General features: G+C 47.3%; 1 protein-coding gene and 1 non-coding gene across 2 annotated transcripts; one reads left to right on the plus strand and one right to left on the minus strand.

Moving 5' to 3' along the window:
* Positions 1–528: 528 nt before the first annotated feature.
* On the minus strand, positions 529–635 carry LOC119622259 (U6 spliceosomal RNA). The gene has a single exon (XR_005238922.1). It is a non-coding gene; the product is annotated as a U6 spliceosomal RNA (small nuclear RNA).
* A 17,179-nt stretch (positions 636–17,814) lies between these two features.
* C16H17orf58 (chromosome 16 C17orf58 homolog) lies at positions 17,815–23,072 on the plus strand. The gene is made up of 4 exons (XM_073005098.1): positions 17,815–18,160; positions 20,266–20,832; positions 21,014–21,205; positions 22,080–23,072. Exons 1-4 carry the CDS (start codon positions 18,085–18,087, stop codon positions 22,268–22,270), a joined length of 1,026 nt encoding a protein of 341 aa, XP_072861199.1. The 5' UTR covers positions 17,815–18,084; the 3' UTR covers positions 22,271–23,072.
* The last annotated feature ends 4,805 nt before the right edge of the window (positions 23,073–27,877 follow it).

Here is a 27,877-nt window from a genome sequence, read left to right on the forward strand (position 1 = left end):
TGTCGCCCAGGCTGGAGTGCAGTGGCCGGATCTCAGCTCACTGCAAGCTCCGCCTCCCGGGTTTACGCCATTCTCCTGGCTCAGCCTCCGGAGTAGCTGGGACTACAGGCGCCCGCCACCTCGCCCGGCTAGTTTTTTGTATTTTTTTTTTAGTAGAGACAGGGTTTCACCATGTTAGCCAGGAAGGTCTTGATTTGCTGACCTTGTGATCCGCCCGTCTCAGCCTCCCAAAGTGCTGGGATTACAGGCTTGAGCCACCGTGCCCGACCAGAATTTCATTACTAGTAATGAACCAGTGTTGATTTCTTAGTTTTGACAAACATACATAGTGACATAAGATGTTAACACTAGAGTTAAGGGATATGCCAGAACTCTGCCCTATATTTGCAGCTTTTCTGTAAATCTGAATTTACTCCAAAATAAAAAGTGTATTAAAAGAAAATCCAACTACTAATAACCAGTGGAGAATTTTAACGGACACCCTTGTCCCTTAAGATTAGAAATTAGTGTTGAAATTTTTTTTTTTTTTTTAACATGGAATGCTTCACGAATTTGCATGTCATCCTTGCACAGGGGCCATGCTAATCTAGTCTGTATCGTTCCAATTTTAGTATACGTGCTGCCGAAGCGAGCACTTAGTGCTGAATTTTTAAACCAGAAAGCATTAATAAATACAGAAGACCAAGAATAATTTCCAGTTCAATTCCTGGTAGGTATCTCAGAGTTGAATACTGGTGGCCACATTAGGTCCTTGGATGCAGTAGGTATTCAAAAAATCTGAACTGCGGCCAGGTGAAGTGTCTCATGCCTGTAATTCCAACACTTGGGGAAGCTGAGAGGAGAGGATCAGTTGAGACCAGGAGTTCAAGACCAGCCTGGGAAACATGGTGAAACTCCCCCATCTCTACGAAACAATTAAAAAAAAAATTTGGCCTGGCATGTAGTAGCACACACCTGTGGTCCCAGCTACTCAGGATGCTGAGGTCAGAGGATCCTTTAACCTAGGAGATTGAGGCTGCAGTGAGCTGTGTTCATGCCACTGCACTCCAGCCTGACCGAAACCCTATCTCAAAACAAAACGGCCAGATGCAGTAACTCACGCCTGTAATCCCAGCACTTTGGGAGGCCGAGGTGGGCGGATCACAAGGTCAGGAGTTCGAGACCAGCCTGGTCAATATGGTGAAACCCCGTGTCTACTAATAATACAAAAATTAGCCGGGCATCATGGCGTGGTCCTGTAGTCCCAGCTACTTAGGAGACTGAGGCAAAAAGAATTACTTGAACCCGGGAGGCGGAGGTTACAGTGAGCCAAGATTGCACCACTGCACTCCAGCCTGGGCGACAGAGCGAGACTCCATCTCAAAAAAAATAAAATAAAATAAACTGCATGGTCTCCTGTCCCCCACCTGCAGCCAGCATCTGGAAATTACGACGGTGACAATGTGTCCTTGATCCCCCAAATGCGCAGATACTGGAATGTGCAGCCCCCAAGTCTGGGCACCACAAACTCATCCTGGATTCTCTGCCCTTTGAGCTTCTGACAGCTGCTCAGTCCTCTGCAGTGCTCATCTGCCTCTCCCACCTTCTTCCCCTCCTTCAGCCTCCTTCTGAGCCCAGCTCCTTCTCTCTGGGAGATGTTTCTAGCCTCACTCACCATAGTCCATTGAGCTGGAGTCAGCCAATAGTGATTGAGTGCCTTTAGCTTGTCCCCCTGCTGGCTCTTGCCTCTGAGTCCAGAAGCATTCTGCAAGACTGGGCGCAGTGGCTCAAGCCTGTAATCCCAGCGTTTTGTGAAGCCGAGGTGGGCAGATCACCTGAGGTCAGCAGTTCAAGACCAGCCTGGCCAACATGGTGAAACCCGTCTCTACCAAAAATACAAAAAGTAGCCGGGTGTGGTGGCACGTGCCTGTAATCCCAGCTACTCAGGAGGCTGAGGCAGGAGAATCGCTTGAACCCAGGAGGCGGAGGTTCAGTGAGCTGAGATCACACCATTGTACTCCAGCCTGGGCAACAGAGCAAGACTCCAGCTCAAAACACATACACAAAAACAACAACAAGAAAAAACACTCTGCAGGTTGCAGGTTCTCCACCCCTTCCAAGCTCAGCCCCGGGCCTATGGCGCTTCTCACAAATCCTGTTTGCCCTCTCTCCGAGCAGCCAGGCTGTATCATGAGTGGTGTCTACCTGTCCAGAGTCTCCTCTTCACTTGCTGTCCTCCCTCCGCTGCCACCTGACACACTCCTCCCCAGCAGTGGCCTCTTCATAGACAAATTTAAGGAACACCTTTCAGTCCTTGACTTGCTTAAGTTGGTCCTGACATTTGAAATTCCTGTTGAATCTTTCTTCTGGAAACACACTTTTTCTGGGCTTCCAGGAAATCTTTTTCTTGGTTCTCCAGACAACTCCTTAGACTCCTTGACCAATTCCCTCTTGTTGCCAATAATGGAAACAAACCAGCCCTACCTAAGCAAAGCACATTATAACTCACTGGAAACATAGAGGGGAGAGAGTGCTCACTAAACCACTACAGAGACAGGAGGTGGGGAGCTGTAGGACCAGGTTTGGGAACCCGCAAGAATAAAGACCAGAGCCCCTGAAATAGCAAGCAGCTGGAAGCACAGCAAATGTCAGAGCCAGATGGCCGTCACTGTAGCCAGCGCCTCTGATTGCTTGTGTGTTTGAGATGGACTCTTGCTCTGTTGCCCAGGCTGGAATGCAGTGGCACGATCTTGGCTCACTGCAACCTTCACCTCCTGGGTTCAAGCAATTCTCCTGCCTCAGCCTCCCGAGTAACTGAGATTACAGGCTCTCACCACCATCCCCAACTAATTTTTTATATTTTTAGTAGAGATGGGATTTTACCATGTTGGTCAGGCTGGTCTCGAACTCCTGACTTCAGTTGATCCACTTGCCTTGGCCTCCCAAAGTGCTGGGATTACAGGTGTGAGCCACCATGCCCGGCCAATTTTTACATTTTTAGCAGAGATGGGGTTTTGCCATGTTGGCCAGGCTGGTCTCAAATTCCTAACCTCAAGTGATCTGTCCACCTTGGCCTCCCAAAGTGCTGGGATTACAGGCATAAACCACCATGCCTGGCCACGTCTGATGGTTTGCATTGTCCTCAGGCCACTTGCTCCCGAATCAAGGTTCCAGACAAAAGCTTAACGAGTAGTCCAGCTTTGGCCCGGCTCAGTGTGATGGTTAATACTGAGTGTCAACTTGATTGGATTGAAGGATACAAAGTGTTGATCCTGGGTGTGTCTGTAAGGGTGTTGCCAAAGGAGATCAACACTTGAATTAGTGGGCCGGGAAAGGCAGAGCCACCCTTAACCTGGGGGCACACAAGCTAATCAGCTGCCAGCAAAGCTAGAATATAAGCAGGCAGAAAAATGTGAAAAAAGAGACTGGCCTAGCCTCCCAGCCTACAGCTTTCTCCCGTGCTGTGCTGGATCCTTCCTGCCCTTGAACATCAGACTCCAAGTTCTGCAGTTTTGGAACTTGGACTGGCTTTCCTTGCACCTGAGGCTGCAGATGGCCTCTTGTGGGACCTTGTGATCGTGTGAGCTAGTACTTAATAAACTCATATATATATAAATTCATATATATGAGTTTATTATAACATATATAAACTCACATGCATAAGTTTATTCTATTATAATGTATATAAACTCATATGTGTTTATTATATTACAACATAATAAACTCACATATGTGAGTTTATTATAACATATAATAAATATGAGTTTATTATATATTTTTATATATATATATATTTCCATTGGTTCTGTCCCTCTAGAGAACCCTGATACACTCAGTGACTCACACCTGTAATCCCAGTACTTTGGGAGGCTCAGGCAGGAGGATGGCTTGAGCCCCAGAGTCTGCGTCCCCTTCTCTCTTGCCCTCCCCCTCCCCTCCCCCTCCCTCTCCCCTTCCTCTTCTTCCTCTTTCTCTTCTTCCTTTTCCTCTTCTTCTTATTTTCTGAGACAGGTTCTCCATCTGTTGCCAAGGCTGGAATATAGTGGCACGATTGTGACTCACTGCTTCTCAATCTCCTGAGAGCCCAGGAGTCTGAGGCTGCAGTAAGCTATTATCACACCACCACACTCCCGTCTGGGTGACAGAGCAAGACCCTGTCTCTAAAAGCAAACAAACAAACAAAAAACTCCGCTATGGTAGAGGTGAATTTTCTGTTTTATACTGATAATTCTGCTTACTTTAGTCCCGTGGTTCTCAACTGGGCCAATTTTTCTCCCCAAGTGACATTTGGCAATATCTGGAGATTTGTAATTGTCACAATGGAAGTGGAGGGGGTTGCTATTAACATCTAGAGGGCAGAGGTCGGGATGCTGCTTAACATCTTAAAACACACAGGACCACTTTTTAGTAGAGACAGGTGTTCACTAGGGTCACCAATCACTAATTGATTGATTTTTTATTTATTTATTTATTTATTTTCAGACAGGGTCTTGCTCTGTCACCCACATTGGAGTGCAGTGGCATGATCTCAGTTCACTGCAACCTCCATCTCCTGGGCTTAAATGATTCTCTCACCTCAGCCTCCCAAGTAACTAGAACTACAGGTGTGTGCCACTCCTCCTGGCTAATTTTTGTATTTTTTGTAGAGATGGCGTTTCACCATGTTTCCCAGGCTGATTTTGAACTCCTGAGTTCAAGCGATCCGCATGCCTCGGCCTCCCAAAGTGCTGGGATTACAGGCATGAACCAACCGCGCTTGCCCCTTAACACAGTATTTGAAATTATAATACTATAATACTTTTAACATTTACCAGGTTCCAACATTAAAATGACAGTGAAGATGCCATTATTTTTTTCTACTCTTCTTGGAAATCCCACAAAAGCAACAAGGGGATGAGAATCAGAACCACAAAGACCGCTTCAGTTAAACTGGGGGATATTAGAAACTTCAAATAAAACGAGAAAAAGGCTACAAAAACAGTGAAGACGCTGGGCGCGGTGGCTCACGCCTGTAATCCCAGCACTTTGGGAGGCCAAGGCGGGCGGATCGTTTGAGGTCGGGAGTTCAAGACCAGCCCGGCCAACATGGTGAAACCCTGTCTCTACTAAAAATACAGAAAGTCTCCGGGCATGGTGGCGCCTGTAATTCCAGCTACTTGGGAGGCTGAGGCAGGAGAATCGCTTGAATCTCAGAGGCGGAGGTTTCAGGGAGCCGAGATTGAGCTACTGCACTCCAGCCTGGGCGACAGAGCGAGACTCCGTCTCAAAACAAACAAACAAACAAACAAACAAACAAAACACACCAACCCCTACCTCTGTTGGCGAGGATTAGAAGCGGGATGCGCGTGGCCACAGATCTTAGGGGTGACCAGCAGAGGGCGCTGCTCCAAGATGAAGGTCGCACCCCAAGAGGCCATCCTTTTTTGTAGTGACCAGACTAGGGTGTGCGGACAGTGCTTCTCAGAGCCACAGACCCGTGTTCTGGGTGTGGATTTTCCTCCCTTGCCTGTGGGGCTTCTGCTAGCACTGCCGTTCCTAGACTTAGACAATGTTAGAATGAGTCCAGGAAGCGAGGAGAGGAAGTGGGAGTGGCTCCTCCCACTGTGGCCCCTAAGAATTCACACGAAGAATTTTTGCTTTCCTCGCCAGGGACCGGGGACTCAGTGGGTCCAGAGGTCCTGGTGCCAAAGGAAGGAATGTGTAGACCAGGAAACACTATTGTGGTTTTATTCAACTGGAAGCCGAGGGTGGCCATTTATTTTATTGTTTGTTTATTTATTTAGAGACAGAATCTCACTCTGTTTTCCAGGCTGGAATGCAATAGTGCAATCGTGTCTCACTGCAGCCTCAACCTCCCAGGCTTAAGCGATCCTCCTACCTTAGCCTCCTGAGTAGCTGGGACTACAGGCACAAGCCACCTTGCAATTGTTTTTTTTTTTTTTTTTTTTTTTTTTTTTTTAAGATAGAGTCTTGTTCTGTCACCCAGGCTGGAGTGCAGTGGTGTGCTCTCAGCTCACTGCAACCTCTGCCTCCAGGTTCAAGCGATTCTCCTGCCTCAGCCTCCCAAGTAGCTGGGATTACAGGCACCTGCCACCACGCCCGGCTAATTTTTGTATTTTTAGTAGAGACGGGGTTTCACCATGTTGGCCAGGCTGGTTCAAACTCTTGACCTCAGGCGATTCGCCTGCCTCACGCCCCGCCAGAAACCATTTATTACATCACACTTTCTGTGGGCCAGGAATCTGGGAGGGACTTAGCTGGGTGGTTCTGCTCAGGTCTCTCCGGATGTTTCAGTCAAGCAGTGGCCTGGAGCTGCACTCTTATCTGAAGACTCAGCTGGGAGAAAATATGCATGCAAGGTCACTCATTGGTTGTTGGCAGGCTGCAGTTTCTTACTGAATATTGGTTGAAGACGTCACTGGCTTGCTACGTAGACTTCTCCATAGACTGTTTGAATGTCGGCCGGGCGCGGTGGCTCAAGCCTGTAATCCCAGCACTTTGGGAGGCCGAGACGGGCGGATCACGAGGTCAGGAGATCGAGACCATCCTGGCTAGCACGGTGAAACCCCGTCTCTACTAAAAAATACAAAAAACTAGCCGGGCGAGGTGGCGGGCGCCTGTAGTCCCAGCTACTCCGGAGGCTGAGCCAGGAGAATGGCGTAAACCCGGGAGGTGGAGCTTGCAGTGAGCTGAGATCTGGCCACTGCACTCCAGCCTGGGCAACAGAGCGAGACTCTGTCTCAGAAAAAAAAAAAAAAAAAAAAAAAGACTGTTTGAATGTCCTCCCCACATAGCCAGAGTGAAAGAGCTAAAAGAGAGATGGCGAGAACACATACACACCCCAGAGAAGATTTCAGTCTTCCTAAGTCATATGAAAAAGATACTTGCACATGCATGTTTATAGTAGCACAATTCACAACTGCAAAAATGTGGAACCAGCCCAAATGCCCATCAATCAACGAGTGGATAAAGAAACTGTGGTATATCTATATACAATGGAATACTATTCAGCCATAAAAAGGAATGAATTAATGGCATTTGCCACAACCTGGATGGGATTGGAGACTATTATTCCAAGTGAAGTAACTCAGGAATGGAAAACCAAACACCATACGTTCTCAGTCATAAGTGGGAGCTAAGCTATGAGGATGCAAAGGCGTAAGAATGACACAGTGGAATTTGGGGACTCAGAGGGAAAGGGTGGGAAGGGGGTGAGGGATAAAAGGCTATTAATTAGGTGCAGTGTTTACTGCTCGGGTGACGTGTGCACCAAAATTTCACAAATTACCACTAAATAATTTACTCATGTAACCAAACACCAACTGTTCTTCAATAACTTATGGAAATAAAAAAAAAAAGAGTTCAGTCTTTCTGTAATCTAATCTCGGAAGCGTATATTACCACTTCCATATCCTATCAGTCTCCCAGACCAACCCTGCTACAGGGTAGGTAGGGATTACATGGGATGTGAATACCAAAAAATGGGCGCCACTGGGGGCTGGCTACTTGGAGGATGGTTACTACAAACTATATTCGTAATTTTTTTTTTTTTTTCTGAAGACAGAGTCTCACTCTGTCACCCAGGCTGGAGTGCAATGGCATGATCTCGGCTCACTGCAACCTCCACCTCCTGGGTTCAAGTGATTCTCCTGCCTCAGCCTCCTGAGTAGCTGGGATTACAGGCGTGTGCCACCACGCCCAGCTAATTTTTTGTATTTTTAGTAGAGATAGGGTTTCACCATGTTGGCCAGGCTGGTCTCAAACTCCTGACCTCACTCGTGATCTGCCTGCCGGGCATGGTGGCCGGCCTCCCAAAGTGCTGGAATTACAGGCGTGAACCACTGCGCCCGGTCTTATTTATTTATTTAGAGACAGAGTTTCCCTCTTGTCGCCCAGGCTGGAGTGCAATGGCGCCATCTCAGCTCACTGCAATCTCTGCCTCACGGGTTCAAGCGATTCTCCTGCCTCAGCCTCTCAAGTAGCTAGGATTATAGGCACGCACCAGCACGCCTGGCTAATTTTGTGTTTTTAGTAAAGATTGGGTTTCTCCATCTTGGTCAGGCTGGTCTCCAACTCCTGACCTGAAGTGATTCCCCTGCCTTGGCCTCCCAAAGTGCTGGGATTACAGGCCTGAGCCACTGCACCCGGCTATATTTGTAATTTTTTAACCACTAAAAAAAAAAAAAAAAAAGAAACAAGTATGGGAAAATACTAAGATCTGATAAAACTGGGTTATACTTGTGCACCTGTTCATTACATTATTCTCTATAACTCTTTGAGTGCTTTATAATAAAAATAAAAATATTTTCTCCTTAAAAATGTGCAGAGCATACCCCACATAATGTTGACAAAGAATCCTAAAGACAATTATTATTATTTTTTGAGACAGGGTCTCACTCTGTCGCCCTGGCTGGAGTGCAGTGGCACCATCTCAGCTCACTGCAACCTCCATCTTCCAAGTTCAAGCAATTCTCCTGCCTCAGCCTCCTGAGCAGCTGGGACTACAGGCAAGCACCATCATGTCCAGCTAATTTTTGAATTTTCAGTAGAGATGGAGTTTCATCATGTTGCCCAGCTGGTCTCAAACTCCTGGCCGCAAGTGATCCACCCACCTTGGCCTCCCAAAGTGCTAGGATTACAGGCACTGTGCCGGGCCAAATACATACATATGTACATATATATGTGTGTGTGTGTGTGTGCACGTGTATATATATATACATATATATACATATTTTTTGAGACAGAGTCTTGCTCTGTCACCCAGGCTGGGGAAACAGGCACTCTCGGCTGGGCGCGGTGGCTCACGCCTGTAATCCTATCACTTTGGGAGGCCGAGGAGGGTGGATCACAAGGTCAAGAGATCAAGACCTTTTTGACCAACATGGTGAAACCCCATCTCTACCAAAAATACAAAAAATTAACTGGGTGTGGTGGCACGCACTTGTAGTCCTAGCTACTTGGGAAGCTAAGGCAAGAGAACTGCTTGAACTGCTTGAATCCAGGAGGCGGAGGTTGCAGTGAGCCGAGATCACGCCATTGCACTCCATCCTGGGTGACATAGCGAGACTCCATCTCAAAAAAGAAAAAAAAAAAAAAGGAGAAATAGTCCCTGTAAAGAAGGAAATTAAAAGAAGGGAATAGACCAAAATGAACAAACAACAGGATGAACAAAAAAGGAAGCTGACTAATAATTCCTGAGCTTTCAAACCCTTACTGCGGCCAGGTGCAGTGCTCACTCCCTCAATCCCTGGGCTTTGGGAGGCCCAGGCAGGCAGATAGCTTGAGCCCAGAAGTTTGAGACCAGCCTGGGCAACAGGGTGAAATCCCATCTCTATTAATAAAGAAAAAAAAAGGGGGACGCGGGGAGAGGGAAGGGGAGGAAGGAAGAAGATCTTCATTGGAAAGAGCAAAAGGCAGAATTGATGATACTGAAAATGAAATCGGTGACTGATGTACAAATTCCAGAATGTCCCCTAGAATAACAAGGAAAGCTGGGTGTGGTAGGTTATGCCTATAATCCCAGCACTTCGGGAGGCCAAGGAGGTTGGATAGCTTGAGCCCAGGAGTTGGATACCAGCCTGGCCAACATGATGAAACCCCATCTCTACAAAAAATACAAGAAGTAGCTGGGTGTGGTGGTGCGTGCCTGTAGTCCCAGCTACTCTGGAGGCAAAGGTAGGAGAATCACCTGAGCCCCGGGAGGTCAAGGCCACAGTGAGCCTTGATCAAGTTTTGCCACTGCACTCCAGCCTAAGCAACAGTGAGACCCTGTCTCAAAAAATATATATATTAAATAAATAAACGAGCAAATAAATAAATAATAGTAGAGATAGAAGAGAAAATGGAAGGCAGAAAGCAGAATATCAACATTAATAACGTAACAAGAAAACAGGCATATCTGTCAGATTCCGAAGGCAAAAACAACAGCCCAGGAGTGCAGATAAAAATAGCTCTATATAATCGGTGTAAAATCAAGTTTTTAGTTACTTGAAAGTGAAATATTTGAAATGCTCTCTAAAGATGAGGAATATTAATAAAACAAAGATGATGGCTATGATTAATATTATTCAACAAAGCTTAGAAAGTTCTTATTAAGGCCGGGCGTGGTGGCGCCTGTAATCCCAGCACTTTGGGAGACCGAGGCAGGTGGATCACGAGGTCAGGAGATCGAGACCATCCTGACTAACACGGTAAAACCCCATCTCTACTGAAAATACAAAAAAATTAGCCATGCATGGTGGTGGGCGCCTATAGTCCCAGCTACTCGGGAGGCTGAGGCGGGAGAATGGCATGAACCTGGGAGACGCAGCTTGTAGTGAGCTGAGATCGTGCCACTGCATCCAGCCTGGGCAACAGAGCAAGACTCTGTCTAAAACAATAAAAAAAAAAAAAGAAAACTCTTAATAATGCGTGGCCGGTTGCGGTGGCTCATGCCTGTGATCCCAGCACTTTGGAAGGCTGAGGTGGGCGGATCACCTGAGGTCGGGAGTTCGAGACTAGCCTGACCAACATGGAGAAACCCCGTCTCTACTAAAAATACAAAATTAGCCGGGCATGGTGGTGTCTGTAATCCCAGCTACTAAGGAGGCTGAGGCAGGAGAATCACTGGAACCTGGGAGGCAGAGGTTGCGGTGAGCCGAGATCACACCATTGCACTCCAGCCTGGGCAACAAGAGCGAAATTCCATCAAAAAAAAAAAAAAAGAGCTCTTATTAATGCAATAAAAAGCTAAATAAATATTTGAGCTGGGTGCGGTGGCTCATGCCTGGAATCCTAGCACTTTGGTAGGCCGAGGCAGATGGATCACGAGGTCAGGAGTTCAAGACCAACCTGGCCAATATGGTGAAGCCTCCATCTCTACAAAAAATACAAAACTTAGCCGGGCCTGATGGCGTGAGCCTATAGTCCCAGTTACTCGGGAGGCTGAGGCAGAAGAACCCCTTGAACCCAGGAGACAGAGGTTGCAGCGAGCCAAGATTGTGTCATTGCACTCCAGCCTGGGCAACAGAACAAAACTCTGTCTGGAAAAAAAAAAAAACCAAAAAACAAATTAGTAGTTTTTCTAGACACCTGCTAAAACCAGTTAGAAAATATAAAAGAAAAAATATGCTATCCACATTACATCAAAAATATAAAATACCCAGGAATTAAATCTAAGAAGAAAGGTTTAGAGCTTAGACAAAGAAGACGATAATACCCTAGCTGGGCGCGGTGGCTCACCCCTGTAATCCCAGCATTTGGGAGGCTAAGGCAGGGGATCACTTGCGGCCAGGAATTTGAGATCAGCCTGTCCAACATGGCAAAACTGCATCTCTACTGAAAATATAGAAATTAGCCAGGCATGGCCGGGCGCGGTGGCTCAAGCCTGTAATCCCAGCACTTTGGGAGGCCGAGACGGGCGGATCACGAGGTCAGGAGATCGAGACCATCCTGGCTAACACGGTGAAACCCCGTCTCTACTAAAAAAAAATACAAAAAACTAGCCGGGCGAGGTGGCGGGCGCCTGTAGTCCCAGCTACTCCGGAGGCTGAGGCAGGAGAATGGCGTAAACCCGGGAGGCGGAGCTTGCAGTGAGCTGAGATCCGGCCACTGCAGTCCAGCCCGGGCTACAGAGCAAGACTCCGTCTCAAAAAAAAAAAAAAAAAAAAAAGAAATTAGCCAGGCATGATGGTGTGTGCCTATGATCCCAGCTACTTGGGAGGCTGAGACAATTGAACCTGGAGAGTCGATTGAACCTGGGAGGTGGAGGTTGCAGTGAGCCGAGATCACACCACTGCACTCCAGCCTGGGCTACAGAACCAGACTCCCTCTCAAAACAAACAAACAAAAAAACTGTCTATATTAAAGATGATAGCTCAGATTTCAGATTTAGGAAAGGATGGATTTATTTGTCAATTGGATTAGACAACTTTCTGTTACTCAAGAAAAAAATAAAATTAGATTCTTACATCAGACTACAATACCAAAATAAATTCCAGATGGAATCAAGATTTAAATATAAGCATTATAAAAATATGGGGATATAATATATATATACGTAAAATTTTGATTTCAAGAAAGTCTTTCTCAGATGCAGTGGCTCACACCTGTCATCCCAGCACTTTGGGAGGCCGAGTCGGGCGGATCACAAGGTCAGGAGTTCAAGACCAGCCTGGCCAACATGGTGAAATCCCGTCTCCACTAAAAATACAAAATTAGCCGGGCATGGTGGAACATGCCTGTAATTCCAGCTACTGGGGAGGCTGAGGCAGGAGAATCGCTTGAACCCGAGAGGTGGAGGTTGCAGTGAGCCGAGATGGCGCCATTGCACTCCAGCCTGGGCAACAAGAGTGAAATTCCGCCTCAAAAAAATAAAAGATAAAAATAAATTGATAGATTTTATGATACATAATGTTTGTTTGTTTGTTTGTTTGTTTTTGAGATGGAGTCTCGCTCTGTCGCCCAGGCTGGAGTGCAGTGGCCGGATCTCAGCTCACTGCAAGCTCCGCCTCCCGGGTTCACGCCATTCTCCTGCCTCAGCCTCCCGAGTAGCTGGGACTACAGGCGCCCGCTACCTCGCCCGGCTAGTTTTTTGTATTTTTTAGTAGAGACGGGGTTTCACCGTGTTCACCAGGATGGTCTTGATCTCCTGACCTCGTGATCCACCCGTCTCAGCCTCCCAAAGTGCTGGGATCACAGGCTTGAGCCACCGTGCCCAGCCTGATACATAATGTTAAAGTTCTATGGCAAAAATCACTAAAAGGTTTTAACAAACAAAATTCTGCCGGGAAATATTTGGAACACATATAGACAAACCATATGAACAGCCAATTAACAAAAGAATAAATGCAAATGGCAAATAAATCTATGAAAAAAATGTAAAATTTCACCAGCCATTAAGGAAATATGCATTAAAACGAAGATAAATCCTTTTTTTCTTTTTTTGAAACAGAGTCTCGCTTTGTCACCCAGGCTGGAGTGCAGTGGCATGATCTAGGCTCACTGCAACCTCTGCCTCCTGGGTTCAAGTGATTCTCCTGCCTCAGCCTCTTGAATAGCTGGGATTACAGGTGCGCACAACCACACCCAGCTAATTTTTGTATTTTCAGTAAGAGACGGGGTTTCACCACGTTGGCCAGGCTGGTCTTGGACTCCCGACCTCAAATGATCTGCCCGCCTCAGCCTCCCAGAGTGTTGGGATTACAGGTGTGAGCCACTGCACCTGGCCCCCACCCCATCTCTATTAAAATGAGATAAAATAAACATAAAATAACAAACCAACAAAATAATAATACAACTCATTGTAAGTAAAATGCTATCCTGAGTTCAGTGAGTCATTCTAGAGAATTCAAATTCTCCAGAATTACCACCTCAGCTGACTAATTTTTTTTTTTTTTTGTAGAGACAGAATTTCACCATGTTGCCCAGGGTGGTCTTGAATTCCTGAGCTCAAGTGATCCGCCCGCCTCAGCCTCCCAAAGTGCCGGGATTACATGTGTGAGCCACTGTGCCTGGACTACAAATTCTTTAGCATACAACACAGAGTAGATGCTCAATAAATATCTGCTAAGCAGAAACACACACTCAAAATACCAGAAATTATCAAGGAAGGGAATGCCAGTTGGTCTCTTGGGTTTTTCCTCCTGACAGGTATACACACCTATTGCAGAGACGAACACTTAGGCTGTGAGAAACCAATACTGTTAAACATGCCAATCAGGCGACAAACTCCCCAGGCTCTGGTTTATATTACCAAGCACCCTGAGGATAACTTGGCTTCCTCTGTGGCTTGTTTATAGAAAGAGAATGCTACCCAGGCTGATATGAGTTTGCATTTCTGAGTTGATTTCTCATTGAAAATCAATAAACTGGCATTCTGGCTACATAGATCAGTCTCTTTGAACTCTTTGTACCTTCCACCGTTAGTGTGATTTCTTTCTTTTTTTTTTTTTTTTTTGAGATGAAGTCTCGCTCTTGTCCCCCAGGCTGGAGTGCAGTGGTGCAATCTCAGCTCACTGCAACCTCCGCCTCCCGGGTTCAAGCGATTCTCCTGCCTCAGCCTTCCAAGTAGCTGGGATTACAGGCGCCCGCCACCACGACTGGCTAATTTTTGTATTTTTAGTAGAGACAGGGTTTCACCACGTTGGCCAGGATGGTCTCGAACTCGACCTCAGGTGATCTGCCCACCTCACCCTCCCAAAGTGCTGGGATTACAGACGTGAGCCACGGTGCCTGGCCCATTAGTGTGATTTCTCAGGCTGCCAGCCAGACACTGCCCAAGACCCAGCTCTGGACTCTGGCAAGTTCTTCCAGCTGGTGCCACCCCAGGAACCTCTGGGAGCCCCTGGGAGCCTGCTCCCTGCCTCTGCATTTCAGGGTGTGGGTTTCAGGGCATTCTCAACATTCCTGCAACAGAAGGGTTTCAGGAACACCCCCCAGTAGGTTCTGGGTGATTTGAATGTAATCGTTAACAAGGTATGTCAGAGATGTGGTTGTAACTGAGAAATCTTAAGCCTCGTGAATTTTATTCCACTTGACTTAAAGAAAGAGCACATGAAAGAAGGGGATCTGCTGCCTCTTCCCTCAATAGTTGCCTTTTAGTGCTGTAATAGTTAAATCCTACAGCATAATCAATAACTCGCATATGAAGTAAAAAGGAATACTGTGAAAGGGGAGTACTCTTGTACAGCCAGGTCTTGTATGCAAAAATCTATGCATTTTAAGAATAAGTAGGCCGGGCGCGGTGGCTCAAGCCTGTAATCCCAGCACTTTGGGAGGCCGAGATGGGCGGATCACGAGGTCAGGAGATCGAGACCATCCTGGCTAACACGGTGAAACCCCGTCTCTACTAAAAACACAAAAAACTAGCCGGGCGAAGTGGCGGGCGCCTGTAGTCCCAGCTACTCCGGAGGCTGAGGCAGGAGAATGGCGTAAACCCGGGAGGCGGAGCTTGCAGTGAGCTGAGATCCGGCCACTGCACTCCAGCCCGGGCGACAGAGCAAGACTCCGTCTCCAAAAAAAAAAAAAAAGAATAAGTAATGTGGAATTTTATCACAGTGGTCAAGAAGGCTTCAGGGATAGCACAGATCCAAGATATGCTGTAACGTTTCTTAACCTAGGACAGGTTTGTGCTTTATTTTTAATTTTGTGTATATTAAAAATACGTAAACTATTTTTATTTTCATGTGACTTCTAAATAGCCACATCTTATATTAGCTAAAATTATAATCTAATATAATAAAACTTTCTTGGCCCATTAACTTTTTAGACCTATATAAGTAGGATTTGATTCCATCCATATTGTGTACTTATTTAAGGCCAGTAAAAATCATAGGAAAAGTAGTATAGAGGGTGAAAAAAAAAAAAAAATCTATGCATTTTTACAATCTTATATTAAACGGGTATTTTCAAACAATAGAAACTATTTTTTTTTTTTTTTTACAATTTAGTGTATCTGGTTTCTACATGGAAGACTAAACTCATGCTTATTGATAAATGTGGTCTTTGCCAACTAAATTTAAGATGCAGCATTTTAGAAATTTACATATCAATGTTTCTACAGTATTGTTTGCTAATTTTTAAATAAAGTCATGATCAGTGTAAAAAAAAAAAAAGAAAGAAAGAAGGGGATCTGAGGACATCTATAAACAGGGCCCGAGGGCATGAATTGACTAGTGTTTATCTGGTCTTCTCTAGGGTCTGGAGACCCTGACTCTGGGGTACCTGAGCTTTGCAGTGGCTGTAGAGGTTTACTCTTTTGGATGGAGAATATAATTCACTCCTCTAACACCTGAATGAGGGAAGATCTCCTTCTGCTGCAATTTGATTTAATGCTCAACAGGCAAATTTTTTTTTTTTCTTTCTTTCTTTCTTTTTTTTTTTTTGGAGACGGAGTCCTGTGCTGTTGTCCAGGCTGGAGTGTGTAGTGGCGCAGTCTTGGCTCACTGCAACTTCTGCCTCCTGGGTTCAAGTGATTCTCCTCCCTCAGCCTCCCGAGTAGCCAGGATTATAGGTGCCTGCCACCATGACTGGCTAATTTTGTATTTTTAGTAGATATGGGGTTTTACTATGTTGGCCAGGCTGGTCTCAAACTCCTGACCTCGTGATCTGCCCACCTCGGCCTCCCAAAGTGCTGGGATTACAGGTGTGAGCCACCACACCCAGCTGACAACTTTCTTTTCTTTGATTTAATGCTCAACAGGCAAACTTATTTCCTCCTCCTCCTCCTCTTCCTCCTCTCCTTCTTTTTTTTTTTTTTTTTTTTTGAGACCCAGTCTCACTCTGTCACCCATGCTGGAGTGTAGTGGCACGATCTCAGCTCACTGCAAGCTCTGCCTTCCAGGTTCACGCCATTCTCCTGCCTCAGCCTCCTGAGTAGCTGGGACTACAGGTGCTTGCCACCATGCCCAGCTAATCTTCTGTATTTTTAGTGGAGATGAGGTTTCACCATGTCAGCCAGGATGGTCTGGATCTCCTGACCTCGTGATCCACCCACCTCGGCCTTGGGATTACAGATGTGAGCCACCACACCCAGCCCTCCTCCTTCTTCTTTCTTCCTCCTCCTCCTCCTCCTTCTTCTTCTTCCTCTTCCTCTTCTTCTTCCTCCTTCTCCTCCTCTTTCTTTTTTTTTTCTTTTCTCTTTTTCTTTTTTCTTCTTGAGACAAAGTCTCACTCTGTCGCCCAGGCTGGAGTGCAATGGCATAGTCTAGGCTCACTGCAACTTCTGCCTCCCAGGTACAAGTGATTTTCCTGCCTCAGTCTCCCGAGTAGCTGGGACTACAGGCTTGTGCCACCATACCTGACTAATTTTTTTGTATTTTTAGGAGAGACGGGGTTTCACTATGTTGGCCAGGCTGATCTTGAACTCCTGACCTTGTGATCCGCCCGCCTCGGCCTCCCAAAATGCTGGGATTACAGGCATGAGCCACAGCGCCCAGCTCCTCCTCTTTCTTTCTTTTCCTTTTTCTTCTTTTTTTTTTCTTTTTTTTGAGACAGGGCCTCTCTCTGTCACTCTGTCACTCAGGCTGGAGTGCAGTGGCACAATCTCGGCTCACTGCAACCTCCACCTCCTAGGCTCAAGCGATCCTCCCACCTCAGCCTCCCAAGTGGCTAGGACCGCAGACGTGAGCCACCATGCCTGGCTAATTTTTGTGTTTTTTTGTAGAGACAGTTTCTCTCCATGTTGCTCAGGCTGGTCTTGAACTCCTGAACTCAAGAGATCCTCCTGTTTCAGGCTCCCAAAGTACTGGGATTACAGGCATGAGCCACCCTGCCTGGCCTCAACAGGCAACCTTCTGACTAATAATTAGACCTCTGGGCCGGGCGTGGTGGCTCACGCCTGTAATCCCAGCACTTTGGAAGGCCAAGGTGGGTGGGTCACTTGAGGTCAGGAGTTTGAGACCAGCCTGGCCAACACGGTGAAATCCCGTCTCTGCTAAAAATACAAAAATTAGCCTGGCATGGTGGCGTATGCCTGTAATCCCAGCTACTTGAGAGGCTGAGGCACGAGAATCGCTTGAACCCGGGAGGCGGAGGTTACAGTGAGCTGTCATATGTAATGAAACAGTTTTACTAAACTTAGGAAGCAGTGACTTGGTTTCTCTAGAAATTGCCTAACACACACATTCCAGGATACATTCTCTGTCATCTGGAATATCCTCCCTTCCACAAACCCACGCTATCTTAAGCACTATTTTCCTATTTGTTGTTGACCTAATCTAGAAAAAAGCTTCCATCACTCGTTCTCCCCCACCCAGTCCCTCAGTCCCGAAACACGCTTATTCTCTGCACTTGTCACCCCACCCTCTGCTGCCCCCACCCCAGCGCGCAAACGCACACAGGTTTAAAGTTTAGTCTGTGATGTTATCCTCGCCCGCAGATCGCAGGACAGACATTCTCGGGGACAACTTTGCCAGGCCATGTGCTCGTCCCCCTTAGGAAGGAAGAGGGAGAAATCCCTGGGCTCGGTTTTGTTCCAATGGTCTGCTCAGCGAGTGATTCCCGTTTCCCCAAAGGCTGCCCCTCATTAGCATGAACGGGGGTGGGGGTGTGGAGAAGGGGTTGGGGGAGAGAAAGCAAGCAAAAGCCCAGGCTCACTTTTAGAGCCTGGGAACCCTGTCTGCAAAAATGACAGCTAGAGCTTTCTGGCTCCTCTGTTTGATCGTCGGATCATCCCCCGAAGCACCGGTGGCGGAGAGAAAAAGTAAGATCCGTGTAGTGCGGGGCCCTGGGAGCGGAGCGGGGATCTGGTGGGGAGCTGGGAAGGAGGCTCAGTGAAACGCGGGACGAGGAGGAGGGTCAGAGCTCGCAAGAGAGGACACCCCGGGTCTGCGTTCGTCTTAGAAAGGAGCAAAGTGTATCCCCAAGGTTTCGTGTCTCTTGGCAGCCTTTTCGGAAAGAAGCCAATTCAGCTACTGAAATGATCCCGAGCGAGCCGGGCAGGCTGGGGAAAACTTTGCATGTTAAGTAGTTGCTCCATCACAGAGGAGGGAAAGTGTCAAAAGGGGTCGTGGCGCGCCTTTCGGGAGCCTTGCCCGGGCCGGGATCGCAGGACGCCGCGGGGTCCGCCCCCCTCGGCTGGGTGAGCAGGGGCTGCGGGGGGCGCTGGGGAGGGCTGGGGGGAAGCCGGGTCGAAATCCGGCAGCCCCGGGCACTTCTCTGCTCTCCCCGCAGCCCTAGCGCACAACCTTGGGACACCTGAGCCGGGATTTAACTAACACGCACACACTCATAATTCATGCACGAAATGAAATTAAGTTACTCAGCCCATGAAGAAATGAGGGGTTCTCTGGGGGATCGTGTTTTTGTTTTGCTTTTATTTGGATGTTCTGTCGGCTTCGCTATCTCTGAGAAAAACAGTTTCCGTACCTCACAGGGCAATTTACTCTGGGTTATTTTTCCACATGGAAATTGAATGACTTCAGTGGCATTTAACCCAAATATCAGACAATCTTTCCCATGACAACAGATGGTGATATCAATGGGGAAGCAGTTGTGAGGTCAACAGTTGACAGTCAGGAACTGGATATCCACCAGAACTTTATTCAGCTGTGCATGGCACAACCGTTTAACAACGTAATGAGTCAGAATCAACCCCTTTGCAAAAACATGAACTCTAACCAGCTATTATTGCTGGATGAAAGCTGATTTTAAAGCAGATTATCGATTTGGCAAGACCAATCACTCTAAATGAAGTGTTGCCAGAGCTGCAAATGGGCAGATCCACCTCTTTAAAGAAAGGGGAGAGAAAAATAAAGGCGAATTCTTGCCTGTTTGGAGGGCACTGGGACCCAGGCAAGCAAGGAGGTGAAATTGTGTAACTGGTATGGAAAGGTGCCCAGCTCCCAAGCTGGCTGAAGTTTACCCACCAACCTGTCTGCAGAACTAGGGAAAATCATTAATAATTTTAAAAATTTGTTTTCATGCCATACCAGTTAGGAGTCTTTCCCCCACCGTCTAATGGGGAAAAAAATGTAAGCGATGTGTGCTTTTTTACTTAACCAGGGGCCTCTGCCTCCCAGCCAAGCTTTCAAAACCTTCCTTAGCTGTGGTTTACCAGTAAGTGGTGTCCAAGAAGCCAGATAAAAATCCACTCACAAATATTCGATTCTGCAGGGACCGAGATGACAGTGTAAACACGGATGGGAAAACCAAATAGTTCTGTTGTCAGGGGCGCTTAAACAATTAGGAGAACCTGTAATATGAGACCTTTCCCCCTGGGGTTTGCTCTTGGTACTTTCTCAACAAACTGTAAATAGCAAAGAGGCGGATGTTTATATATGTATTATATATATATACACACACACATGCACACATACTTATACGTATATATTAAAGGAAGGGCAAAAAAAATTGTTATCTAACCAGTGTTGTCAGACATGTTTAGTCTTAGAGTAAATAGGGGGTTGTAATTTTAAAAGCTATAATCTTAAAGGGCAAGACCCTCGTATCCTTCTTCCTTTGGGGCCTGGGAAGCGCGTGCCCCGCTTCGGCCGCGACGCTGCGTCCGGGTTCTCCCCGCTTCACTTCAGGCCTCCGGGCCTCCCTCCCATCTCTCCTCTTGCAGGTGCCTGCGAAGCCTCCCTTGTCCCCCTCTCTTTTCTCCCCCTCCCAGAGCCTTTCTTCTGCAGCACCCCTGCCCCACTAGGGGCCTCCTCCCCTCCTGGCCTCCCTTCCCCTCTCGGCCTCCCGTCTCAGCCTCCCCTTCCCTCTTCTCCCTTCTCGGCTTCCTCGACTTTCCCCGACGGCCTTCCCACACTGCTTCTCCTCCCCCACCGCCTTCCCGCCTCTCCTCTTCTCTCCCCACAGCCTCGCCGCCGCACAGCAGAAAGCCAGACTCCCGCGGCTTTCCGAGCACGGAGGAGACACCGGGGCCCCGCGCGCAGCCGCTCCCTGAGGCCCCGCGGCGGCCGCGCGCGGCCGAGGACGCCCCCGCCGCCCGCCCCTGGCCTGACCCGCGGCGCCGGAAGCCCCCGCCGCTGGCCGACAACCAGGCCAGCTTCCGGGAGGCCGCACGCGCGCCCGCTGGCCCGCCGGGTCCGCGCCTGGCGCAAGCCGAGAACCGCGCGTCGCCGCGCCGCGGGCCCGCGCCGGAGGACGCCCCGCGACGCGCGCGCTCACGGGCTCTGCGCTTCCCCGCCGCCCGGCCGCCCGCGCGCGCCGCCGAGGGCTCCGCTGGCCACGCCCATCCCAACCGGCCGCGCGCCGCCGCGCTGGCCCCAGGCCCGGCGCCCGCGCCCGCGCCGCTGCCGCGCTTCACCCTCAGCTTCGGCCTCAGCCCGCCGCAGAGGGACGCGGAGCCCGGCGCCGAGCCCTGCGCGCGCGCCTGCCGATCCGACCTGGACGAACGCGAGGCGTTCTGTGAGAGCGAATTCGGTGAGCCCGGCCGCCGCGCCGCCGCCCCGCGAGCGTTTCCGAGCCCCAGAGAAGCCCGCCCGCGAGATCCCAGGGCGCCCGACCCGTGCGGGCCGTTTCGCGGTTGCTAAAAACCACCTTCCGGGGGACTGGGAGAGGAGCTCGGGGTAATGCTCTTCTCCAAACTGTTTTTTGGAAACAGCGGTGAACGGGATCGTGCACGACGTGGACGTGCTGGGCGCGGGCATCCGGCTGGTGACTCTGCTGGTGGATCGGGACGGGCTGTACAAGATGAACCGCCTGTATCTCACCCCCGACGGCTTCTTCTTCCGAGTCCACATGTTAGCCCTGGACTCCTCCAGCTGCAATAAGCCGTGTCCAGAGTTTAAACCTGGTATTGAAACGGAGCTGAATGACGCTGCCTATGTACTTTTTACCACCGTTTGTAACGTGGGTGCCACAGCCCGGGCTGTGGATCGCCCAGCTTTTTTTGGGAGGGATGGGGGACAGTGACATGAGTAGGATTTAGACGACAGGTATTATTTCGGCCACTCTGTGACTTGAGCCCTGTCAGTCCCCACCCTCAAGGGTGAGAACAGCAGGGGTTGGCACAAAGCGGTGACTGTACAGAACTGAGTTTAGAAAAGCTGCTTTTTGGGGTGTGTATGTGGGATTGGTGGAATACCCACTCCCACATCTTTCTAGGCATGTGCTCTGGGATAAGGACCTTTGTTCTGTAATGTGGTCCCGCTACATATTGCTTTTTTTTTTTTTTTTTTTTTGAGACTGAGTTTCGCCCTGTCGCCCAGGCTGGAAAGCAGTGGGTGCGATCTCGGCGGCAGTGGGTGCGATCTCAGCTCACTGCAACCTCCGCCTCCCGGGTTCAAGTGATTCTCCCGCCTCAGCCTCCCAAGTTGCTGGGATTACAGGCATGCGCCACCACGCCCTGCTAATTTTTGTATTTTTAGTAGAGATGGGGTTTCACCATGTTGGCTAGGCTGATCTCAAACTTCTGACCTCAAGAGATCTGCCCGCCTCGGCCTCCCGGAGTGCTGGGATTAAAGGCGTGAGCCACCACACCGGCCTGGTTGGTTATCTTCTGAAGGTCGCTAGGCTGTTTCCACCAGATGCCTGTAGACTCAGTATCAATTTCAACTTGTGCAGCAAGATAATAGATTGCAGCTTAGGCATTTCTTAAAGGCCTTACATTTTCTGTTTCATGGCATTTAAAAGACACTATGAATTAATGTTCTGGTTATTTTGTCCAGGCAGCAGGTATATTGTGATGGGCCACATCTACCATAAGAGACGGCAGCTCCCTACAGCTCTGCTCCAGGTCCTGAGAGGCCGCCTCCGACCAGGGGATGGACTGCTGAGGAGCAGCAGCAGCTATGTGAAAAGGTTTAACCGAAAAAGGGAAGGGCAAATTCAAGGTGCAATTCATACCCAATGCATTTGAAACAACCATCCTGGCATTTCTGGACCACAAGAGACTTGGACATCAGCAACAAGACATGAAAGGTCTATCTTCATGTAATGGGTCCTCCTTTAGAAGAGAGGCCGCAGCTACTTTGTGAATGACTTGCATAGTTGCAACTGTAATCTCGAAGGTGTCACTTTGTTATTTACAAGATCTTCTTAAATGGGCTGCTCCTGAGCTCAGTGTAAAGGTTATTTAACTGTAGTGCCAGTGATTTACACAGCTCAGAGAATTGACCTGTCCAGTTAACAGATCACTGCTTCATACGTTTTTAAATTATTTTAATTTAATATTCTTTAGTAGAAATAGTCCACAAAAACATTTTCTTGAATTTAAATATACAACTTTTATATCATGTATCAAACCAGATTTTATATTCAAACTATCACATTTTAAATTCTGTCCAGAACAGTAAGCGCACTAGTCAAAAGACATTTATGTTTGAAATGTCATTTAGATCAAACACAAGGGTCAAAGCCCAGGCCAAGTATTAAAGTTTTACACTTAAAGAGTACTAAAGGGCCAGTGTGCACATGGGTAGATTAAAAAAATAAATAAAAAATAGTGCTAAAGGGCTTACTTCAGGCAAAAGTGTTCCTGATGTACCAAAAAATAAGATATAGTTTATTTTCATGCCTCCCTGCTCCTGATGATGTATGTTTTGTGCTGAACTGGCAGCTATCCCAATGTGAAATGTATTCTGGATGTATCTGATGTCATTTTTCTCTTAAGACCAAGTATAATGTTTGTTTGTAAAGCAGTAAATCTTGCCTTGAAATCAGATCTTGGATGCACCTGTTTGTTTTTGTTTTAGCCTTATTGAGCCCTAAAGGTTTGAGAAAAAGGCTTTTTAAAATTCATTCCCCAAACCTTGGAACCACTATTCACCAATGACAGCTCACAAGGAAGTGAATTTTCAACATTTTTCAGTTGTTTTATTTTATTTATTTATTTACTTATTTTTTATTATTATTATACTTTAAGTTCTAGGGTACATGTGCATAACGTGCAGGTTTGTTACATATGTATACTTGTGCCATGTTGGTGTGCTGCACCAATCAACTCGTCAGTACCCATCAACTCATCATTTACATCAGGTATAACTCCCAGTGCAATCCCTCCCCCCTCCCTTTCAGTTGGTTTTAAACAGGTTTAATTGGCCAGGTGCGGTGGCTCATGCCGGTAATCCCAGCACTTTGGGAGGCTGAGGCCTGCGGATCACCTGAGGTTGGGAGTTCAAGACCAGCCTGACCAACATGGAGAAACCCTGTCTCTACTACAAATACAAAATTAGCCGGGCGTGGTGGTGGGCGCCTGTAATCCCAGCTACTTGGGAGGCTGAGACAGGAGAATCGCTTGAACCCTGGAGGTGGAGGTTGCGGTGAGCCGAGATCATACTACTGTACTCCAGCCTGGGCAACAAAAGCAAAACTCAGTCTCAAAAAACAAAAAACAACCACCATAAAAAAAGGTTTAGTCACTAAATTAAATATTGATTTTATACTTGAGTCCACAAAAGAGTATTTTTTCGGAAGATCAGGCTGTACTTTATATGAAGCATGGTGAACAGAGACACCACTGATGCATAGATGAAGATGACTGCCTAAAGAGAGACAGGAAGGAATTTCACTGGAGAGAGAACAGTCTATTTGGCCTCATGGTGATGCACTCAGGAAGCTTAGAATGCGTCCTGACACTGTCCATGGCACACAGTTGTAGCACTGTGCACCTAAAGGACATTCAGGATGGGTCGCTAGGGAATCACAGGATCCAAGAAGCGACAGCCTAACATTACAATATCTGATACTATTATTTGTTCCAATGATGGGGCAGACAGGTAATAAAGGGTTGAGAGGTTCTGAGTGTTCTATGGTAAAGCACTACTGAGGGATTTTTAGAGTATTTTCCAAAAATAAGTTTTCTCCAAACTTACAAATTTTACAAGAATTGCTTTTTGGAAATCAGTGGCATTATTACACAAACTATTGGTGATAGAGTATATAGCTAATGAAGACCTCCTGAGTGAGTTTTCTTTAAGATAAAAAACATTAACTCAGGCATAACTCAGGCCAGTCAAATCAAAGTTGAATTTTTAAATGTCAAAAGGCTAGGCCAGGCGTGGTGGCTCACGCCTGCAATCCCAGCACTTTGGGAGACCAAGGTGGGTGGATCACAAGGTCAGGAGTTCGAGACCAGCCTGGACAACATGGTGAAATCCTATCTCTACTAAAAATATAAAAATTAGCCAGGCATGGTGGCAGACGCCTGTAATCCCAGCTACTCGGAAGGCTGAGGCAGAAGAATCGCTCAAACCTGGGAGGCAGAGGTTGCAGTGAGCCGAGATTGTGCCATTGCACTCCAGCGTGAGAAACAGAACAAGACTCCCTCTCAAAAACAAACAAACAAACAAAGGCTAAGTGGTTATCTCGAATAATGTGGTAGAGACAACTACAAGATGACCAAATAAATTATTGGCTGGATGGTCAGATGTTAAAACAGAGAAAAGTTATAAATAGTTCTGGAATATTTTTTTGAGACAGTCTTGCTCTGTCACCCAGGCTGAAGTGCAGTGTGTGATCTCAGCTCACTGCAACCTTCACCTCCCAGGTTCAAGAGATTCTTCTGCCTCACACTCCCTAGTAGCTGAGGATTACAGATGCCCAGCACCATGCCTGGCTAACTTTTGTATTTTTAGTAGAGACAGCGTTTCACCATGTTGGCCAGGCTGGTCTTGAACTACTGACCTCAAGTGATCCAACCCCCTCAGCCTGCCTAAGTGTTGGAATTACAGGTGTGAACCACTGTGCCGGGCTGATTTTTAATTTTAGTCTGTATCCTGCTGAAACAGCTCTAGTTTAAAAGAGAAAAAAAGGTCCAGGTGTGGCAATTCATGCCTGTAATCTCAGCACTTTGCGAGGCTGAGGCAGGATCACTTGAGGCCGGGAGTTTGAGTCCAGACTGGGCGACATAGCAAGACCTCATTGCTACAAATAATAAAAAAAATTAGCTAGGTGTGCTAGCATGTGCCTGTAGTCCCAGCTACTTGGGAGGCTGAAGTAGGAGGATGGCTTGTGCCCAGGAGGTCAAGGCTGCTTTGAGCTGTGCCACTGCACTCCAGCCTGGGCAATAGAGCAAGACCCAGTTTCCAAAAAAAAAAAAAAAAAAAAAAAGAAAGAAAGAAAAAAGAAAAAATTAACTTTTACATAATCCTGAAGCTTAAGTTTAGGGTTTTACTTAGATTGGTTTGATAATAGTCAGTTTCTGGGTAATTCTGGAAACAAAAAAAAAGTGCCAGAGCTGTGATACCTGTGATACTTGGAGGTCACATAGTTAACATGCACACCTTGGCAAACACATGCAGGCCAGATTCTTAGAAACTTCCTGGCTAAACATTAAGGTCTTCATTCAAGACCAAGTCTGTAAGGAAAGAACGCGGTACAACAGTGGTGGGTGTGGAGGCGCACACCGGAGGCAGTAGAGAACAGGTAATGCCAGGTGAGGCAAAAAGTCAAGAAGACTCACCTTCTCAATAGGCAGTCAGTACCTTGGATAGAATCTTTTAATTTTACGGATTTTTTTTTTTTTTTTTTTTTTTCCCGAGACAAAGTCTTGCTCTGTCACTCAGGCTGGAGTGCAGTGGCAAGATCTTGGCAACCTCTGTCTCCACAGTGCAAGTGATTCTCATGTCTCAGGCTCCCAAATAGCTGGGATTTCAGGCATGCGCCAACATGCCTGGCTAACTTTTATACTTCTTTTTTGAGAAGGAATCTCACTCTGTCGCCCAGGCTGAAGTGTAGTGGCGTGATCCCAGCTCACTGCAACCTCTGCCTCACGGGATTAAGCGATTCTCCTGCCACAGCCTACCGAGTAGATGGGATTACAGGCACCCACCACCACACCCAGCTAATTTTTGTATTTTTAGTAGAGACGGGGTTTTGCCATGTTGGTCAGGCTGGTCTCAAACTCCTGACCTCGTGATCCACCCGCCTCAGCCTCCCAAAGTGCTGGGATTAAGGAGTGAGCCACCGCGCCCAGCCAGCCTTCTGTACTTTTAGTAGAGACGGGGTTTGGCCGTGTTGCCCAGGTTGGTCTTGAGCTTGTGGCCCCAAGTGAATCACCTCGGCCTCCCAAAGCGCTGGGATTACAGGCATTAGCCACTGCGCCCTGCCAATTTAATGGAAAATTTTAATGAGCAAATTCACTACAGTTTCTTATCATCTTTTCCTATTGATAGATTTTTCTTAGCAAATGGGTTGGGTTTGTGCCTATGTGCACATATTAACAGTCCGTAAATGGAATACTCACTTGCCTTCAGTAGTAATTCAACAGCATCCCTCCTTCAAATGAAGCTATTACAATTCAAGGGGAAAAAGTACTTGTTTTTCTTTGGGTAGGAAAAGGTCTATAAAACATATACACTGTTTATTTATTTATTTGAGACTGAGTCTTGCTCTTGTCACCCAGGCTGGAGCACAGTGGCACAATCTTGGCTCACTGCAACCTCTGCCTCCTGGGTTCAAGTGATTCTCCTGCCTCAGCCTCCCGAGTAGCTGGGATTATAGGCGCCCACCAACGCCCGGCTACTTTTTGTACTTTTAGTGGAGACAGGGTTTTTCGCCACATTGGCTAGGTTGGTCTCGAACTCCTGACCTTGTGATCCACCCACCTTGGCCTCCCAAAGTGCTGGGATTACAGGCGTGAGCCACTGTGCCCCACCCATAGCTTTTTACAACTACCTTGTAAAGTATCATTTGGCACTGTTAGTCTTTCTCCTGAATTTTTTTTTTTTTTTTTTTTTGAGACAGAGTCTCTCTCTGTCGGCCAGGCTGGAGTGCAGTGACACCATCTTGGCTCACTGCAACCTCTGCCTCCCCGGCTCAAGCAATTCTCCTGCCTCAGTCTCCCGAGTAGCTGGGATTACAGGCATGTGCCACCACGTCTGACTAATTTTTCTATTTGCAGTAGAGACGGGGTTTCACCATGTTGACCAGGCTGGTAACTCCTGACCTCAGGTAATCCGCCTGCCTTGGCCTCCCAAAGTGCTGGGATGACAGGCATGAGCCACTGCGCCCGGCCGAAATCATTTTTAAGTTGACCATGAACACATATAAACAAACACCTAAAAACTGACCCGCCACCTACAATGCATCACCTCAATTTCAGGAAATATTTGAGCAAGCAATAAATCAGGACATTACCATTTTAAGAATATAGCTAATTTCTTTAGTTGAAAATTAGTTGAATTTGGTTCAAATTGGATCAAGCGGTACGATCTTCTGAGAAAATCTTTTAGTATCTCGCTCCAAGTGTCTGGAAGTACCTCAGAATGTTACAAATTATTACAAATACTTCTCAGTTGGCTCTTCCCCCCACCTCCTCAAGTACTTCATTACTTTATCCATGAAATACCACCATTCTCACATTAAGGACAAGAAATCTGAGACCTATGGTAATAGCTTCAATCATGAAGAGTGAAAGCTGTAGTAACCATGTAGCTTTGTCTAACTAAGTGTGCAGAGATCTGAAAGGCCACCCGCTTGGCTCTTGAACATAAAGAAGTAGAGAGTTTGCCTAAAGGAATTAACA

This window comes from Chlorocebus sabaeus, chromosome 16 (genome assembly GCF_047675955.1).
Source record: "Chlorocebus sabaeus isolate Y175 chromosome 16, mChlSab1.0.hap1, whole genome shotgun sequence".
NCBI classification, from domain to species: Eukaryota; Metazoa; Chordata; class Mammalia; order Primates; family Cercopithecidae; genus Chlorocebus; species Chlorocebus sabaeus.